Source organism: Lytechinus pictus, chromosome 3 (genome assembly GCF_037042905.1).
Source record: "Lytechinus pictus isolate F3 Inbred chromosome 3, Lp3.0, whole genome shotgun sequence".
Taxonomy (NCBI): domain Eukaryota; kingdom Metazoa; phylum Echinodermata; class Echinoidea; order Temnopleuroida; family Toxopneustidae; genus Lytechinus; species Lytechinus pictus.
The window spans coordinates 23,579,960-23,598,256 of record NC_087247.1 but is presented as its reverse complement, the minus strand read 5'-3'; the positions used below and the strand labels follow the sequence as shown (position 1 = coordinate 23,598,256).

The 18,297-nt window shown below is 36.4% G+C and overlaps 1 protein-coding gene across 1 annotated transcript; it reads left to right on the top strand.

Moving 5' to 3' along the window:
- The first annotated feature begins 1,190 nt into the window (after positions 1 to 1,190).
- LOC129257590 (rho guanine nucleotide exchange factor 3-like) lies at positions 1,191 to 13,746 on the top strand. The gene is made up of 9 exons (XM_054895960.2): positions 1,191 to 1,470; positions 2,316 to 2,480; positions 2,956 to 3,115; positions 6,287 to 6,363; positions 6,774 to 6,863; positions 7,558 to 7,728; positions 7,947 to 8,117; positions 8,460 to 8,646; positions 11,099 to 13,746. The coding sequence occupies exons 1-9, from the start codon at positions 1,441 to 1,443 to the stop codon at positions 11,245 to 11,247; spliced, it is 1,200 nt and encodes a 399-aa protein (XP_054751935.2). The 5' UTR covers positions 1,191 to 1,440; the 3' UTR covers positions 11,248 to 13,746.
- Positions 13,747 to 18,297: the final 4,551 nt, after the last annotated feature.

Genomic DNA, 18,297 nt, shown 5'->3' with positions numbered 1-18,297 from the left:
TGTTTTCGGTCACTTTATATTTCAATTTTTGAAGCACTAAATAATTATTTTCGAACGCAATTTTTTCTGGGCTTCATTTTTGTAACATATCACAGACACAGGTGACAAGTGTGACCTTCTAGCTCAGATTTTTAAAAAGTCAAACCAATGTTAACCAATCACTTTAATCTTAGATTTTCCTTTCCCATACTATAATATTTTCCTCTTATTTTATATTTATTTATGTATTTATTTATTTTTATTTTTTTGCTTGTTCATTAAAAAAAATTAGTCTAGTTCTGATCATATCTAGCTTGTTCTTATATTTAAAAAAACCTGACTGTAGTTTTTACTCTTGCATTTTCTATTTTACTCTATTTACTCTTGCATTTTCTATTTTCCCTGTACTATTAACATTGTCTCTCTTTGACTGGCCTCATAAACAAACTTGATGGCTGCCCTCGGTGCCTTGTACGTACATCACTGTGCATATTTATATCATATTAGAAAGATTTATTGTGTTTGAAGAAAATATGTACAGTGTAGGCTTATGCCTAATAATTATTAGAAATATATACAAACTATGAAAAAATTCTTCACAACAATGTTAAACCAACAATGTGATCTAGAAATGAAGTCTCAATTTGTTGATAAAGAATATTGCTTTGCCATTTGGCATCCCCCCTTGAATAATAATAATACAAAAAAAAAAAATCAGCACCCTAACTTCAAAAGAAATGAATGTGAGGAGAATTTATAGAAAAGTGTACATGATTAATTCATTACATGCTAATTCGATGGCCACTATAAGATATACTTTATTAGAATGCAATTTATGCAAATGTGAATTTTGTATTATGGCATATGGCTGCTGTAACCATCATTCCACTTCATACTTGATTTAAACATAACACTATCATGAACTATCATTACATTTTGGTTTCCATGTTTGATGTAGGGTCTTGAAAAGGAAATATAAACATGAACCCCTTGCTTATTAAAAAAAAACCTGCATTGATCCTCTGTATCTCATCATCTGAGATAGATGGTCCCTCAACCTATTTTCCTTTCATACACCCCCGCCTCTATAATGAACACAGTCCAGCATAGTTTCCACCATAGATTCTACCAATCACAGTACAAGGATGTGAGGCTCGCTTCTCACACTGTGCTACTACAGTATACAGTGCAGGGATTCTCCCTCCATCAGTCCATTGCGCTCTGACTTTGTAGAAGTAGGAATTCAATCAGGAAACTGGGAATACCTTTTCTGTCATAAACTGTGCTGTCTGTCATCAACCAGGCGTAGTTGTCAACAACCTGCCTGTGTGATAGGTAGTCATGCAAAGTTTCTTTGTCAGTTGTTGAAGTGAGGAGTCTACCAAAGCAATTATACACACTCAGGGATTATTTATAAGGATTTTTGTCACCAGTATTCATAATTTGTCTTCAGTTGTATTCATGATGGCACCACTCTTTCTTCTTGCCGAGGTATGTTGAATGTGATGTTCTATGATATTTCAAACCATCGACACCTGGATCCCGATGGTCTGTGTATCATATTCAGAGGAGAGATAGAATTTATTAATGATAGTTAAATGCATCACCAACATTTTTTTTCAAGATGCTGCCAATACGGGCCTATGTATATTTATTGATGTTTTGGAAGTTAAGTTATAGATATGCCTACCATTTTTTTATAATTATTAATGACTGTGGAAAATGTATTAGCATGATTCTGAATTGTTCATGATATTACCCCCATAAATATGAAATTGTGATTCACAGGGCAGTGACTGATATGACAAGGATTTTTGTTGGCACTTTAATATTGCAAGTCAAAAACACCCAAAACATTTAGGGCTTTTTGTCTGATATATTTCCTATGACGTATTATGTTTGTAAATTGAATTGATCAGTTTCATAATTACTTTAAAAATTGGACATCACATTACTGAACTCTTTAGGACATTGTTTCTTCCTGCTGTCTGCAATTGTCTTCTTAAAATGACAGCGTGGATGAATGCACATGATAACTGAAGATACACAACTCATACTGTTTCATGAAGATTTTTGTATGGTACTCTTTTTTTATCTCACATTTTGCCTGTACCTTTGTTTCATTTTATTTCTTGCTCATTTGTCATCTGAGCTCATTTACTCATTCTCAGACAACATTGAATTATTGAACATGTGATGCCTAGAGCTATCATTATTCCATCCTTAACTTAAAAAATCAAGGGATACATAGGCACACTATTCATGCTCATATAGACAGATTCTGTGGCGATATTGACACATTGTCATGGGACTCTTTTGTTTTTTGTATGTTTCAGCGCTCCATGAGCTTTAAAGGTAGCCACAGAGGAGCAGTAACTATCAAACCATACTGTAAGCCTCCAGCCACACCCACCAAGCGACGGGACAGCAAACTCTGGTCAGAGACGGTCCAGGGCAATATCAACGAGGCTCTCACCAAGATTGAGATCAAGAAACAAGAGGTGGGTCTCTTCACACTCTTATCACAATATATCACAACATGAAAATGGGGTAATTCCATAAAATGATCAACCTTTTTGTACGTCCGACCCCCATTTACTTCACTTACTTACTTCATACTAATTCACTTCATAAACTGACCAAGTCATAGTCATTTGAGAACATTACAGACTGTCAAAAGAACAAGAAATCAGAGACAGAAAATTTCATGAAGGTCCCCCATGTACACATCGTATGGAATTGCCAAATTTTTAAAAGAATGATTTACAATAATGTATTGTTTGATATTTCCAAACTTGCACACATAAAAATCAGGAAAGGAGGTATCTCACTACATTAAGTACTGCTACTTAATAAAAACCTTCATTGATTATTCTGATAAAAACTTACACCTGGTAATAAAAAAAGAGGGGGCATTCAATGATCGTTAATGAACGATGCAAGGTATTGATGTCTTTTCCTCTTTTCTCTATGCAGGCCATATTTGAGCTGTTACAGGGTGAGGTGGACCTGGTGGATGATCTCTACCTTGTAATGAAGACATACAGAGATGCTATGAGATCCCTTCAGATCCTTACTGATCAAGATCTTAACATTATCTTTGGTTCTCTTGAAGAACTCCGCATGATACATGAAGGTAAGCAATGGATCATGTTTACCGTAAGTAACGGTGTATTAACCGCACCCGTGTATAAACCGCACCCCCAACTTTGGACTAAAAAAAAAAAAAAAAAAAAAAAAAAAAAAAAAAAAAAAAAATCCTCACATTTACATGCATATTTGAGGTACGAAGAAACAAAAACTAAGTTAAAGATTTCAAAGTATTCAAAGAGATTACCAGTATGCAGAAATCTGCTGTTCTTGATCAATTCATCTACAAATGTTATTAAGAAAGAAAGGTCCCGCCAATATTGGCAATTTACACACTCACTCACCTCACAGTCACAGTGTACACACACACAGCACTGCCTTTCTTGTACATGTACATTTCAAACTTCGATACGGTACCACTACCAGTACATCTTATCAAATTGTGATCTGTGTCTTTCACATTTCTTGCATCACAACCTCACAATCACTTTTAGAATTTGTCTAGCATTCGATGTCTTAGCATGAATTTTGGATACGGGATTACAGGAAGGTTCAAGAAACAAAGAAATTTGTATTTTTTCCAGTTGTTTGACGGCTTCGTGCCGTCTCTATCGTGCGTGGTGCACGGTGTACATGGTACAAACGGGAAAGAAAAAAATAAGCTGGCGCGAAACGGGACTTTGAGGGGTTAAATTAAATGAATAGCGCCAGCTTAAGTCGCACTAAAACCAAAATACAACGCAAGCTAGCTCTTGGCTCTCGCTCAGCTGTGACAAATTATTACCGAGAATGCTTGGCGTCTCTATGAACTTAGCCAGGGAACTTCGCTGCTTTGAATCGAGAATAAAGTCGAAATTAGTGTCATGAAGGTGGGTGCATTTGTTACGACAGTATTTGATCATAAGATCATAATAATCGCTACCCATTACCCGCGGCTCATACCCCTCTAAACGACATTGCACTGGGCGGCTACGGCCGGCCACTCGATGTGTTGTGAACTGGCAGACTTCTTACATGTTCGGGAGTGGCTACGCGGGCGGGCTCAGACCCGTCACCGTGTATAAACCGCACCCCCGACTTTTGCTTATATCCCGCCGAGAAAAAGGTGCGGTTAATACACCGTTACTTACGGTAACTAATTGAGTACTTCATGTAAACAATATGGAGAGAAAGTTGGGGTCATATTTCACTTCCCTCTCTTAAATGGGCTTAACGTTGGTAAATACTGTTACAATTGTGGTTTCTCTCATATTTTTTATTTCAAAAAATCCCTTAGGAGCATGGGAGATTCTGTCTCTCAACTTTTTTTAAAATAAGCAATTATTATTCTTGTCTGACTGCATTTTCCAATTAGATGTAAGTCCAGTTATTCACAAAGAAGTTTTTAGACAGAATGGTTGCTAAGAAGTTAGTTATCGACTTCACCTTTTTTGTTAGTTTTCCAGTTCATGCTTCATTTGAAACAGTGAATAGACTGTAAACATGCCAATTATTTATGTGTTTTGGGTTATGAATTGAAGTAACTCAAGCAAACCACACTAATACGTGGGCAGTGATCCTAAATGACTTCAGTGTGAATTACGAGTGTAATTATTGTGGGTGTGGAACGTGGTTTGCTACGTTTGATTACTGTAAATAAATTTGTTTGGTTGCCATAGAAATATTCCATTCTTTCTACTCATTAATAGGATGTGTAGATATTATAATGAGGAAAATATGCAAGAATCTGTGTGGTTTGATATATATTTTTAGAACATTGAGCACTGAATCACACACAAACTAGTAAATAACAGGAAGAAATAAACAGTATGGGTATCACTTCCGTTCATCCTGGTCGATATCACTGCCACTATGTTTGTGATTCTCACAAAAAACGACATTGAAGTTTCCTGTGTATTTTTTTAGCAGGAAGGAAATTAAGTTGTATTTTACTCCTCTGAATGGTCCAGGGTTTCTTTTTTTTTTTTGCATGCAACATAGGATTACATGACGTGGGAGGCTAGACCTTTCATGTTGACTCAAACTTTCCGGATAAAATTTAATGTCACTTCTTTGTTAAACAGTGCTTGATGGAATTTCAATAGAATAATTGTTTTCATTGGCATTTTTCCAAGATTCTTTTCTTCTTCTTTGGAAAAGTTATTAATGTTCAATGTGACAAATGATTTAATGACTGTCTAAAAGTTATCTAGACAGAATCTATAAAAGATTAATACCAATTTGAAACTGAAAAAAAGTCAATGCCCACACTAATATAAGAAATCAATGTTTACCTTTAAGTTCTTAATTTATATTAATAAGTGTTTTCACTTCCTTTGTTTCTTAATCTGTGTGTATTCTTAGTGACATATTTAAGAATATGCCATAAGAAAATATGAAATAAATAAGCTAATATTTAAAAGGGTTTCTATGCCCCTTATCAAATGCTTAATATGGATGATAGAGAGATGGATATTTGATTGATTGATAGTTTATAAGAGAAAAATTTTAACATGATAGACTTTTATATATCATTACATTATTCATGTTTTGTGATGTCCTACTGATTTTGAAAAAGTATTGTATTTTCTCTCATTTTTCTGTACACTTTCCTGATTGTCATATTGTAATATACATGCTTATCAAACATGTCTATTAAATGGCAGTTATTTCAGCTTTAATATATGAACAAGCAAATTGTAATTAATTCAGTAGTATTGTGTATAGGAGGAAACCACATGGTATGCAATGCTCATTTCCACAGTTTTTCTAAATGCTATGTGCTGTAAAACTCTCCTTCCTTTCATTAAAGATCACATAAAATGCAAAGAAATATTCTATCGAATTAAAAACAAAACAGACTAGACTTCCTATAATCCTATGTAGCTTCCATGTAGAATTATTGATGGCGAGGCCCAAAGGGAACCTTGTAGCAGTTCCTGCATGGTATTGATTACGTTTGGGCCCAGCATTACTTGGTTTTTAATTGTGTCTTATGTCTTCAGCCAAAGGTGCCACTCGATTCCTAATCAGTGTGACATCCACCAAGGATCATTACTGCCTAGAGGTCTGCTTACTTTCTCCGGTCATTAATTTACTTTCTTCTCTATTGATTAATCATTAGCAGTTCTAGGAACGATTTGCATCGTGTTGTGAAACATGAGAAAGCAAGGCTTAGAGCTGGAAGCAATATACGCCAGGCTGATGATTTTTTTCTCTCTTTTCCTTTTCTTTGTAGAGCTTATGTGCGATCTTCAAAAACAGAGGGGTAAGAACGGTGCGACAGAAGAAGTTGGCCAGGTGTTGTTGAAGTGGGTAAGTATCACTGCTTTATCCTCTTTATTAAGGGATTCATTTCATTATCTAATATTCTTCCTACATATATCTCAGAAAGCAGAAGTTATTGATTATATAATATGTGTAGGTCTAGGATTTATCCAGATTATGTTTAGAAATGTATTATGTATAACATATCATAAATGAGCTTACATCCCTCATTTAGACACCCTTATTAAACATGGAATCTAATTGGCAAATTTGTCCTTCACAATATCTTGGTATATACCTGTGTGATTGTGAAATTGGGGCAAAGTATCCTCATTACCGTAGCTAATACTAATGAAAAAAACATGGAAAGTGACCTTCCATTCTAATGCTTGAAAAACATGCTTTTGTTTATTTCGATTCCAAATATCATTTTCTTGTTCATTATGTGATATTTGCAGCTGCCCATGGTAACGGAGGTGTATGTGACGTACTGTACAAACCAACTTGCAGCTAAAAACTTACTGGATGAGAAGAAACAGGACTCCAAGGTATGTTATCGCATGCGTTGTTATTATAGTTCATTTTCATTTTTTGAAAAGTATTGTTAAATGTCCCTCTAGTTAACATGATTTAACTAGTTATTACTGTAACTACTACCATCACCATTTCAATATCTTTAAAATTGTTTTTTTTGTTTTTTTTTGTTAGTAGACCATTCTTTATATTTGTCTTAATTGAAGTCTTTCTTTCTCTGCCTCTCTCTCTAATTCTTTTTTTTTTCTTAAGTATTCCATACTTTATATCTATCTTGATTGCACTGTCTTCCTCTCTCTGTCTCCCTCTCTTTCTAATGATTCCAATTATTACAGGCTTTAAATAGACTGGAATTGACTATGTACTGTGCATCTAGACTTAATTACAGCTCCTCTTAATACAGAAGATGATCACATTCATTCCTTGTCTGAAGAGTTTCCGCATTCCCTCTCTTTCCTAATTACTGTAGTAGGGCCACTTGTAGGTGCCTCGTGTGGTTATTACTAATTGTATCAAATGGCTCGTTTATATGGGATCTCATTAATTTCTCTCTTCCTTTATTTCTTTTTTACCTTCTTTCTCTATATCTCTCTCTGTATTCTATTTGTGCATCTGATTTTTCTTTGCTTCCTTCTGTTCATTCCTTCTCTCACCATCCTTTCTATCCCTTCATCTTTCTTCTGTCTTTTTTTCCATGGCAACCAATAGGTTAATGACTTTCTTGAGAGGTGCATTGAATCTCCGTTCAGCCGGAAACTGGACCTTTGGAATTTCCTTGATGTCCCTCGCAGTCGACTTGTGAAATACCCTCTCCTCTTTAAGAATATCCTCAAAGTTACACCCTCGGACCACAAGGACAAGATCAATATCACTCAAGCGGTAAGACTATCAAATTTTAAATTCTTTCTCAAAGAACTTCTGTTACACTGCTCTCGAAGTATCTTTTCTATGGGACATCAAACAAGATTGCACTTTTATTAGTTTGCTTGTAGATTTTTAAGAAGCAATGAATATCCATTCTTTGTGAATTGTTGAAATTACCATTTGACCACTGTGGAGACTCATTGTCAATGCATTATGACCATTGCTCTCTGCAGATTAAACTGTGTAAGGAAATCATCGCTGAGGTAGACAGGAGAACAGGAGAGACCAAATGCAAGAACTACATCGACATGTTTGATTATTTGGACGAGAGACAACGAAACCACCTCATCGCATACCAGAAGGTCCTTCTCTGTGGGGGTGTCCTCAAGAGCAGCAAAGGAACGGTGAGTTGATTTCTATTGCCCTTTTACAAAAAGATAGTGCAAACAACTTCGTGACTGAGAAAGAGGCAAGCATCTAACTTGAATTTGACAGTTGAATACATGGTTAAATATTGTACCTTAATATTCATATGTTGATATTTCAATTGAACTCTTTATTGCTATAAATTCATTCATGGTCATTGTATACATTTCCTTTTACCAATCAAAAAAAGTTTTATGTATTATTACAAATGAGGCTATGAATTAAACTCAGTCAATTGAGATTTCTTGTGTGGAATCGTGAAATAGTGTTTCTGATTTCTTACTTCAGTGGTGTCTTTTTAACCCCCTCTCTTCATGCAGAAACTTCATGTATTCCTATTCGAAGACATCCTGGTGGTGACGAGACAAATCACGAGAAACAACCGTAAGTGTTACCAGGTGTACAGGCAGCCTATCCCCGTCAGGACCATGGCGCTGGAGGACATACCAGAGGGAGAGGTCAAGAGGTCAGGTTCCTTTAGGGGAGCACTCTCACATGGGCCTTCAGGTAAGGGATTCAAGCCTTGCTCTCTACTCTGGATTCAGTACTCTATTTTGAACTTGATCTGACATTAATCTCTCCATGCCATCATGTTTTACTTTGTTTTGATACCCCCACTCCCATTTATATTCATATATTTCAAAAGTAAAAGCTCGTATTTGTAATGAACATGATCTCTCCATGCCTTCATGTTTTGCTTTGATGTGATGCCCCCCCCCCCTTTATATTAATATGATTTCTCAAAGTATCTTTCTTATTATGGTATGAAAATAAGCATAAACATAAAAAATGAGTGGAGATTATTAATGTCAGAAAAACAAGTCCCTTCAATTCAGGGTTAATAACCTACATCATGTGAAAAAACAAATTTTTGTCATATATTTTATGCATTTGTCTTGTTATTGGTTGATATGTTTTGACGAAAGTTGTTTGGTAAGAATTCAATGTATGTGAGAGGGAACAGAGAGAGGTTCGAGAAGTTATGTGGAATGCTTGAGGCACTCGGCTAGATACACCTTTGATACGAAACAATAAGCAAGTTGATAAAATCCATCTTATGTAAAGTATGAAGAATGCATGAAATGTCACCTTTCGCATTTGGGGCTACTCGCCTATCCCTGATACGTGTTGTCAGCCTGGTCAGAAAGTGTGGAAAAACATGCGTGGAGATGCGAGTGTGTTATATGTGTCTTGCCTGGATTGTTTGTGCTTAGTCACTCTTGGAGCTTAAGAGTAGGGTACGATTGGGTTACTTGCAGGCAGATTGCATTCCCTAATTGCTATTAATTACGAGTTGCACACCCTGTTATTAGTTCCATCACACTATCAAGTCATCTGGCAGGGATTAGGGAGTGAAACAAATCCCAGGGGTACTGTTTTGGTTTATAAATACAACCGCTTTCAATGATAGCGCTGCACCGCTATTCCAAGGGCAACCCCCTTGTAAGTCGAGGCGTTGCCTTCTCTTTCTCTTGCACTCTCTCTGTCTGTCTCTCTCCCTCCCACTCCACTTATCCCCCATTTCCTGTCCTACCCTAATCAAACGACCGGAGAAAAATTTCCAAGTTTGTAACATGGGTTGTACTGCTTAATGTCCAGGGGCTCTTTCTCTTCCCTTGATTCCCCTCACCCTTACTAACCTTCTTCCTGAGCCTAGGCTAATCCTAATTAGACTGACCCCCTCCCAATCCTAGCTCTAGCAAGGTAATAAGCCATGGAGGATTTTCAACCATGCATGCAACAAGACTTTCATACCCAATTAAGAGCAGCTCACTCACAAAGAATCATGTTTTTAAGTCTTTTTTTTTAGAAGTGAATTCATAATTTAATTAATCTAGATTATATAAATCTGTCTTTATGAAGGTCACCAACATGTTCTATATAGCTACAGTGGTACCTCATGACATGATGTATAATGTGAAAAGGAAAATGAAGAATCTGTTTCAAATTGTTCACACAGTGAACACTGAGAAATGCAATAAGACAGAAATATATATGTATATCTCCCATTCAACTATTTTCTATAAACACCCATTGTGATAATTTTTTATAATGTAAACTAAACCTAGCCTCAAGCCCTTACACTTCAAATCGCTCCCTTGGTCAGGTAGATCTTGACCTTAAATCATCCATCCTCATTCAAATATCTTGATTCTTTTAAGAATTGAAACCTACGTGGGGGACTGCTCAATGTGAAATACAGCCTGAGGGATGAAAGTATATCTGCACAGATCATGATTACTTCTCTGCTTTTTGCATGAACTAAACTCGTGTTGCAAACAAAAAAATAGGTTTTTTGTCACGTAGACATCGATTCACACTGTCCACATTATGTATCACAGCTGATTTCTCCACACTATTTTTAAAAAAGAATTTACTTTAAGCACTTTCTCTTCCTCACCCCCCCCCCCCTCTCTCCCTCTCTTTCACTCTTTCTATTCTTATTCTTCATACTGAGGTATGACTTGTTTACCATCTAAACACATATTCCCCCATATATTCTACAAGATCCAAGATGAATTTCTTATTTTTTTTACTTATAACCTATAGTTATTTTACTTTTTGCTATTAATGGAAGCAATAATACTAATGCCGAGTGTAGTTAACAGGGTGGGAGGTGATTCAGTGGGTGTTTTGACATGTATGCATGTCCTCAAGTTACCTCTGTTGATTCTAGTATCAAATTACTCCATCCTGAAATTACTGTTTGGGATGATATTTTTCTCTCAGCTGGGAATTGATACTTTGCGTGACCATGAAACCTTTTCTTCATTTTTTTTTTTTACTTTACTGAGAATTTTTATTAACTCATGTGACCTGAATGGGCAGATGACCTTATTTTAATTCTAATGTAGTAATAGTGATCTATGGGTTAAGTAATTTCAGCTTTGAAAAATTGTTGTTCCAGGGACTTGGCACTCATTGTGTTCTCTTCTTTCTCTTTGTGATTGTTTTACAGTGAAATGTGGTTTCAAGGTTCGTTCAACAGACCCCAACCTCTCGCAGTCCTTCACGCTGCATTCGAGTGATGAACACGACAAGAAACAATGGGTTCAACTCTTCAGAAGTGCCATCAGGAGAGCGAGACAGGATGAGACGTGTGTCTGAGCCCCGCCCACCCGACCCCCTTCCAGCAGCTTTAAACCCCTAATCCTGCTGCAGAGATGACCTTTGATCGGTCCTGCTTGCACTCTTCACCGTGCTATCACCTATGAGAGACGTTGCCATCGTGCCATCTATGATAAAAGAGAGCAATGAGCTTAGTGATGATATGATTCAAAAGACAATGACCATACCTCTACAAATATCTGGACTGAGGACATTTAAAGCAATGGTCGCCAGAGAGAAATCAAGCAACGGGGGATAAAGCCATCTTTGCCTCCTTTCCACAACATCTTGCCATTCTCAGAGAGAGGGAGAGAGAGAAAGAGGAGAGCCGGCCGGCGGAGTGAGCGATAACCGAGTAGCGAAACCATGCGGGAAGAGCGTGATTTGTCGCACCACCATTGGACACCCTTGGGGCCTCAAAAGATTGTGACTTGTGGCACGAGCCGGCTTCCACTCCATTCTAGTCACTACCCTGGCCACATTCCATTCTAGAGCAAACTTCTGAACCCTAGACATCCTTTACTCACATTGCCCTGTGTAGAGGAGCACCCATACAAATTATCTGATATTCATTTAGTGTTTAAAGCTGTGTCAGTGTTCATCAGTATGTAAGTACTCGAGTCACACCTGTATTTTGCTTGTGCACAGACATACCGAGGTCCAAAATATGCCTGATTGCAACACACAATCTCTGAAGACAAGCATTCCATTCATTAATGGGCAGGAATTTGTGAAAAACCCTTCATGTATTACCTACAAATAGATACTCTCCTCTCTATGCCTCGTGGTTCAAAGACAACACTGTTTAGCACACAGCTATCTCTCTGAGATTGTGTACTGCCATATTCTTTGTCTGCAGTATTTCAGGACTTGTTTTGTATGAGTAGCATATAGGCATAATCTTATATGAATATATTTTGTACAATGCTGAATACTCATGCCTAATCAGGAATTTCCTTACTTTTTTTACATGTAAGTTAAAATATTTTATACTAATGCAATGCAATGTATTCGGAGGCAGTTAGAGATTCTGTCGTGGTCAACGTGAAAAAAAAGAGAAATTGATAAAAAATTTATACGTATAAATATTGCACATTTGAAGCATGAATTGATAGATGAAATAGCTCTTTTCTTACATTCCTTTTGATGCGCTCATATTGATAAAAGTCAAAAGTACAGATAACATTTTGTTCTTTTATGTCATTTTTTAAACATAATTGATTCTTGTAAATGAAAAGAAATGTACGTCCATGAGCAGAAACTCTGTATCAAGGCATGTATATATACATGTATATACATTCAGTGTTTTTCTTGTTGTATTTGTTGAAATGCAGGAAATCATGCTGATTTAAACTTATCTTTAAAAACAGTTTGCAGAAATGTAATAACTGACTGGACATATATGAATACATGATGTTTTGGTCATGCCCTTTTCTCATTTTCACTTTATCGTTAATTTCTTTTAAAACATCTTTAATGGAAAATAGAAAGATATACTGGATTTGACAATGTCTCCCAAGATATTAATGTTTTTGCTCTTCATACACTTTCTGAGGCATGATAAACATAGCACTTCTTTTCAAATATTCCGTTATTTCATGAAAATAATGCTCTCAAATTCATGCTTTCCATAAAAATAGACACTGTTTTTATGCCATAAACAAACCCCCCCAAAAAAAATTAATAAAAAAAAATGCAAATACAATGGATACAACTCAAGATATTAGATCCTTATGAGAGAAGAATTATACATATTTGTGTGTATTTTTGTCAGTCTCTTTGGATTCATTTTTATACCTGACAAGTCAATAAAGCATTTATGAAGTAATTATTGTAGTCGATTTTAATTCATCCAACCAATGAAAAAAAGAAAGAAAAATAGCAAATGTCTGTATCTTGCCATCATATACTTCTAAATGCAGTGTTAATATCTTACATGGTCCTGAAATAGTCCTAGTAGATGTAGTTTTTGTTTTGTTTTATGCATTATATGTATTTCCTGTAAATTTCAACACATGTATAGGTAAACTAGATTTTTCCATTTTAACTTTTTTAACTAAGACATTTTTTCTCAACCTTTTCATGCACGTACAGCATTTCATACATAAATAACAACTTTTGTCATTAATTATGCAGGAAAATTGTCAATAATTAATACTATTTTTTCTTTCTTAATCTCTCACTCTCTTTTTCTCGCTCTCTTTGCTATCTCACATTATCCCGTCACTGCATCTGTCACGTGTTCTTTACACCCGTTATATGTTTAACCAGTAGATTAACTAAATGACGTTCATGGTGAAAGGACCAGACCCTCTACTGTTTACACAGCTTGCCTTATTAAACTCTGAATAATTAATTTTCCAACACATTCCATGTTCACCAACTCAACCAAAGCCATCAATAAAAATATTCCATTTGTTGTATCTTATATGAGTACAGCACCCACTGGTACATTAAGGAGGCATGAAGCCTCTTGCGGTGATGTCTCAACTTAAACAACTCAGTATTTATGTTTCAGAAGTTTATTTGTCAAGGAAATGATTTAGATTTTTTAAAATATATTATTGTGAAGGAGAAAAGGTTGTATTGAATAAAGAAAGGGCTTCATTGTGCAAATGAAAAAAAAGTATTTGTTGAATTCATTTTGTATTTCATAGTATATTTGATGAGAACAGGGATTCAAAAGTCATCATTAATTTGTATTGCAGATGATGGTGGTGATGATAATGATGATGATGACGATGATGATGATGGTGATGATGATGATGATTGATGATGATTTATGTAGATGATGGTGTTGGTGGCAATGATCAAAATGATAATGAGCTTGGTGATGATGCTGGTGATGGAAACAATGTCTGTGTCAATAGAGATGAAAATCCATTCAAATCGAGCCCCTGTTTCTTCATTTTGTATGTTTTGTTGTGGTTTATGTAGTGATGGTTCTGTGAGATAACATGGTTTGAAATACCCATGCACGTTTGTTTGTTTCTTATGTGTTTGCTTGTGCAGGGGTATGTTTGATTCCATGTTAATGTTGATGCTAGATGCATAAAAACAAAAGAAACCGCTGAGAAACTCGCTCATCACCACGGAAAAAAGAACAGTGACTTTCAATATTGTGTCATTTCGCAACTTTTGAATTTTGACCTTGCCCCACATTTCAAGGCACTGCACCTCCATGTGAACCATAATCATATCATGTAGGGTATCCTGTTTAAGAGAATTAAATGATTCGTTCATTGATATTAATTACACATTGATATTTACTAAAACCGAGGAGGGATTATCGATCAAAGTCAGATTTCCAAACTTTTTTTGAGGAGTATATATATATATATATGAGAGGTACTCTCCGAAACGAAACAATCGGAATTTTTCAGTCACTAACATATTATAGGCTTCGTCTCATCGAGACTCCGACAGCAACGCTATGAGTGCGCATTCTCCCCCAATTTTTCCCCAAATCCTGGAAATGTACCCGGTTATCTTCAAATCAAGTTTCCCACTCGAACTTTGCCCAGGGACGACTGAGAATGCAACTTCAAACCCGGATTCTCATTCTACATTGTTTATTCCAACCATCTACCCATAAAAATAATATAGAAGGGCATCAACAGTTTCTAAATCTGAAGAGGATGGGGGCTCTAGGCGATGGAGGGTGTGGGATGGGGTTGCCTGGTTTTTTTTTTTACATTAAAATATGCCACAAAGCCGAATTAATATTATTTTTTTAGTATTATTTTTTAGAAATTTATATTTGAATATTTCTCAAGATCGAAGAGCTTTCGGTGTTTCTGTTATCATGGTAATGGGTACGGCCCCCTAAAGGATGGGTGGTATGGGGGGCACAGCAAAATACGATGTCCCCCCCCCCCTGTCCCAGCCTGCTAACGCATTTGAAGATGTGTCAGACTCTCTTGATGTTTCACCATGGTCTCACCAAGCACTCGATGTCGGGATGATATCACCGTACTTCAACTTGGACGTCTAAATTGATAAACAACCCAAGTCATTGAAGTGTCATTAAAACAACAATAAATTACTTCGAGTCATCCGCCGTGTCCCATGAATGATGATTTTTACTGTAACACGAGTTTGATAATGTGTAAAAAAAGTTTCGTTACGATGAATGTTATTTGTCTTAACCAAATTAGCATTTGCTATTTATTGTATTGATTCTATTCATTTCAATTCTTACGAATACAACCCATGTTATTTTCAAATGTAAAATATTGTTTGGGGGGGGTGGGTGCGTGTGTGTTTAACTGCATTGATAAAGCATTTTCTAAGTCACTTTCATGCTGACTACGCAACGTCTTATTCAAAGACCAACCAAACATTAGCTTGTACCCTAAACAAATTGCATAATCTGCACATAACCCAGTAAAAAGGGCAGTATAAAAAATTAGCAACCCAAGATGTCAAGTCAGAAAAGGCTAACTTCCTTCGTAGATTACCAGCAATTTTTAGTGGAAAAGCAACCCCTTTTCTGAAAGACGTCGATGACGCCAGTGTGCCTAAAACGGAATCCTTTTCGACGCTTTATACTGGCCACAATGGCCCGAATTCACAAAGGTGGACTAAAGTTATACCGGGGTTAACTTTAGTCCAACTTTGTGAATTCGGGCCTATATACATGTATCTGAATTTGAAAATTCAATACTCATGTTGGCATCAGGATTAAAAATCGAGGCAGTGCAGGTGACAACCAAATAGATAGAAGCATGCATCTTGATTTAACACCAAACCCTCGTTTAGTGTTAAGACTCCGGATGGTCTTAAAAGTTAACTGCTTACACCTAATGAGACGGGGGGCTAGGGGTGCTCCCCCAAATAGGAAAAAAAATCACGACCAAGAAAAAAAGGAAAGAGGGAAATGTAAAATAATATATTTTCTGAACATTATGTCAAAATTTATCACAAATCTGTGTAATAAAAAATGTCGAAATTTTTGCTCGCAACTGAATCTGATTGGCTGAAAGGCACTGTTCCTATGGTTGTCTGATAAAACAGGAATTGTCAGATAAAACGCCCGACAGATGTTTTCACGAAATGCTCCCCATGTGACATAACCTGTAGGTTACGTTAATTGGGAATGTTTCTACTACAATGTCCCCTTTAAAGTAATTTGTGATCATCAGGACCAGTTGCCAAAGACAAAACGTGACTGAACACTTTGGTGTTATTCTTTAAATGGGATAGGAAGCATATTTGAAACTAACATGAAAAGTCACGCTTCAGTGTTTAGTAGCTTGAAAATCAGTATTCCTGTTTACGGCCAATGACATTCATACACCCTTTGTTTGGAGTATTAAATTGACCTTCGCCATTGTGTTATGATGATGATTCGATGTTGCAAGCGCAAAGTTTAAGCGCGCCAACTTGTGTTGGCCTCTTGGCCGTAGTTATGAAAGACAATTACACGTAACCTCAAAGTTGCTCAGTTTATATTTTCTTTTAACATTAGTTGGCCCTCATTAACCCAAGGCCCTTTTTCAATTTCGGGGTCACAGGCCTTCGAAATAGCGAACCTAATTTGAATGTCGGATTCATACACCTTGAATAATAATAACCCTATTATTTTATAAAATGACTCCTGAGACATTTTAAAAAGTGACGGTTTTGCCTGTATTATGTAAACGTTCACTCGTGCATTCATCGACGGGATAAATGCTTAATACTAGGAAACCAGTATAACATAGTTAGGTAATAGAGGCACATTCCTCTAAATCCATTTGCTAAATCATATTTCTCTTTATAAGGTATTTTCAAAATGAGGGATTTATACCCCTTTTCTTGTCTTTAAAATGCATTATAACGCTTTTTCGTGATTAATTCTCTAACGAAAAAAACATTTTGCCCCCTCCGCTCTATTGAGGGATGATAAAATGAGTGCGAAAATTTATAGCATTTTAAGTTCTTAACGATTAATACCTGTAATATTAAAAACAACAATAAAACAAACAAGAGGGCTTGTTAATCCTCACTCACTTCGCTCAATCGTCTGATAGTGATAAATGGGACAACATCGATGCAAGATCTTAGAAAGAAAATAAACTGCAAATTAAATGATCGTTCATACAAGCCATTCTTATATTGTAGTATATGCATGTAGCGTATTTTTCCCGGGGGGGCCACTTACATTGACGAGTGGATACCATGCGCGACCAAAAAAACACGTAAAAGGGATGTCTTTTTCAAGATAGGGCACGTTACGTACGTAACGTGATAAGGGTGTCAAAAACACAAAAATATTGAAAAAAGGGTATCTATTTCGCTCGGAAAATATACGTGTTTAGGGTCAAATATGCGGGGATGATAAAACAAAATCAAAATGTTTTATAAAGGATGTCCTTTTTGCCCCAACACTACGTGTTTAGAGTCCGATTTGTGCGAGGTGTGAAAGGTGGGGCCGTACTAAACCAAAATAATGGTGTGTAAAGGTAAAACCGACGACCGACGGACCCGTGACATAACAATAAAATATCGCTGTATTGCATGGTTTAGGGGTTCATTTCAGGAAATACTTGCCAAGAGTATCGTTTTGTTTCTAATACTTGTTAAGGGTTGCATTTTCAGAATATGGAAAATACATCGCTATACTTGTTAAGGGGCTCAAATCTGGGAATACTCGCCAATAGTATTTGTTTCCAATACTTGTTAAGGGTAGGGTTTCACACGCCAATACTTGTTAAGGGGTGCATTTTCAGAATATGGAAAATACGTGTTTAGGGTGCTTTTCAAGACCCCATGGTCGCGCATGGTATCCACTCGTCAATGGAAGTGGCCCCCCCGGGGTATTTTTATGATGAAAATATATTTCCTTGCTCACTCCGCTCGCGTGGCATGAACAGGACGATGCAGTTGATTTCGAAAAGCAAGCAAACCGACATTTTAAGCGACTGAAATACATATTTTGTCCTAAATCGTATTTTTACAATTGAAGACTATCTTTTTCGAAGGATTCATGTCTGTTTTTCTCCAGAACACTGATATTCACGTGACTGATTTCCCGCCCTGCATGGGGAACCATGCAAGTGACGCTAC

Excerpts from the sequence above, each read along its gene's own strand:
- LOC129257590 (XM_054895960.2), top strand. The coding sequence starts at position 1,441 with ATGATGGCACCACTCTTTCTTCTTGCCGAG. Across the intron at positions 6,364-6,773 it reads GCCAGGTGTTGTTGAAGTGG|CTGCCCATGGTAACGGAGGT; the intron begins GTAAGTATCACT and ends TGATATTTGCAG. Across the intron at positions 8,647-11,098 it reads ACTCTCACATGGGCCTTCAG|TGAAATGTGGTTTCAAGGTT; the intron begins GTAAGGGATTCA and ends ATTGTTTTACAG.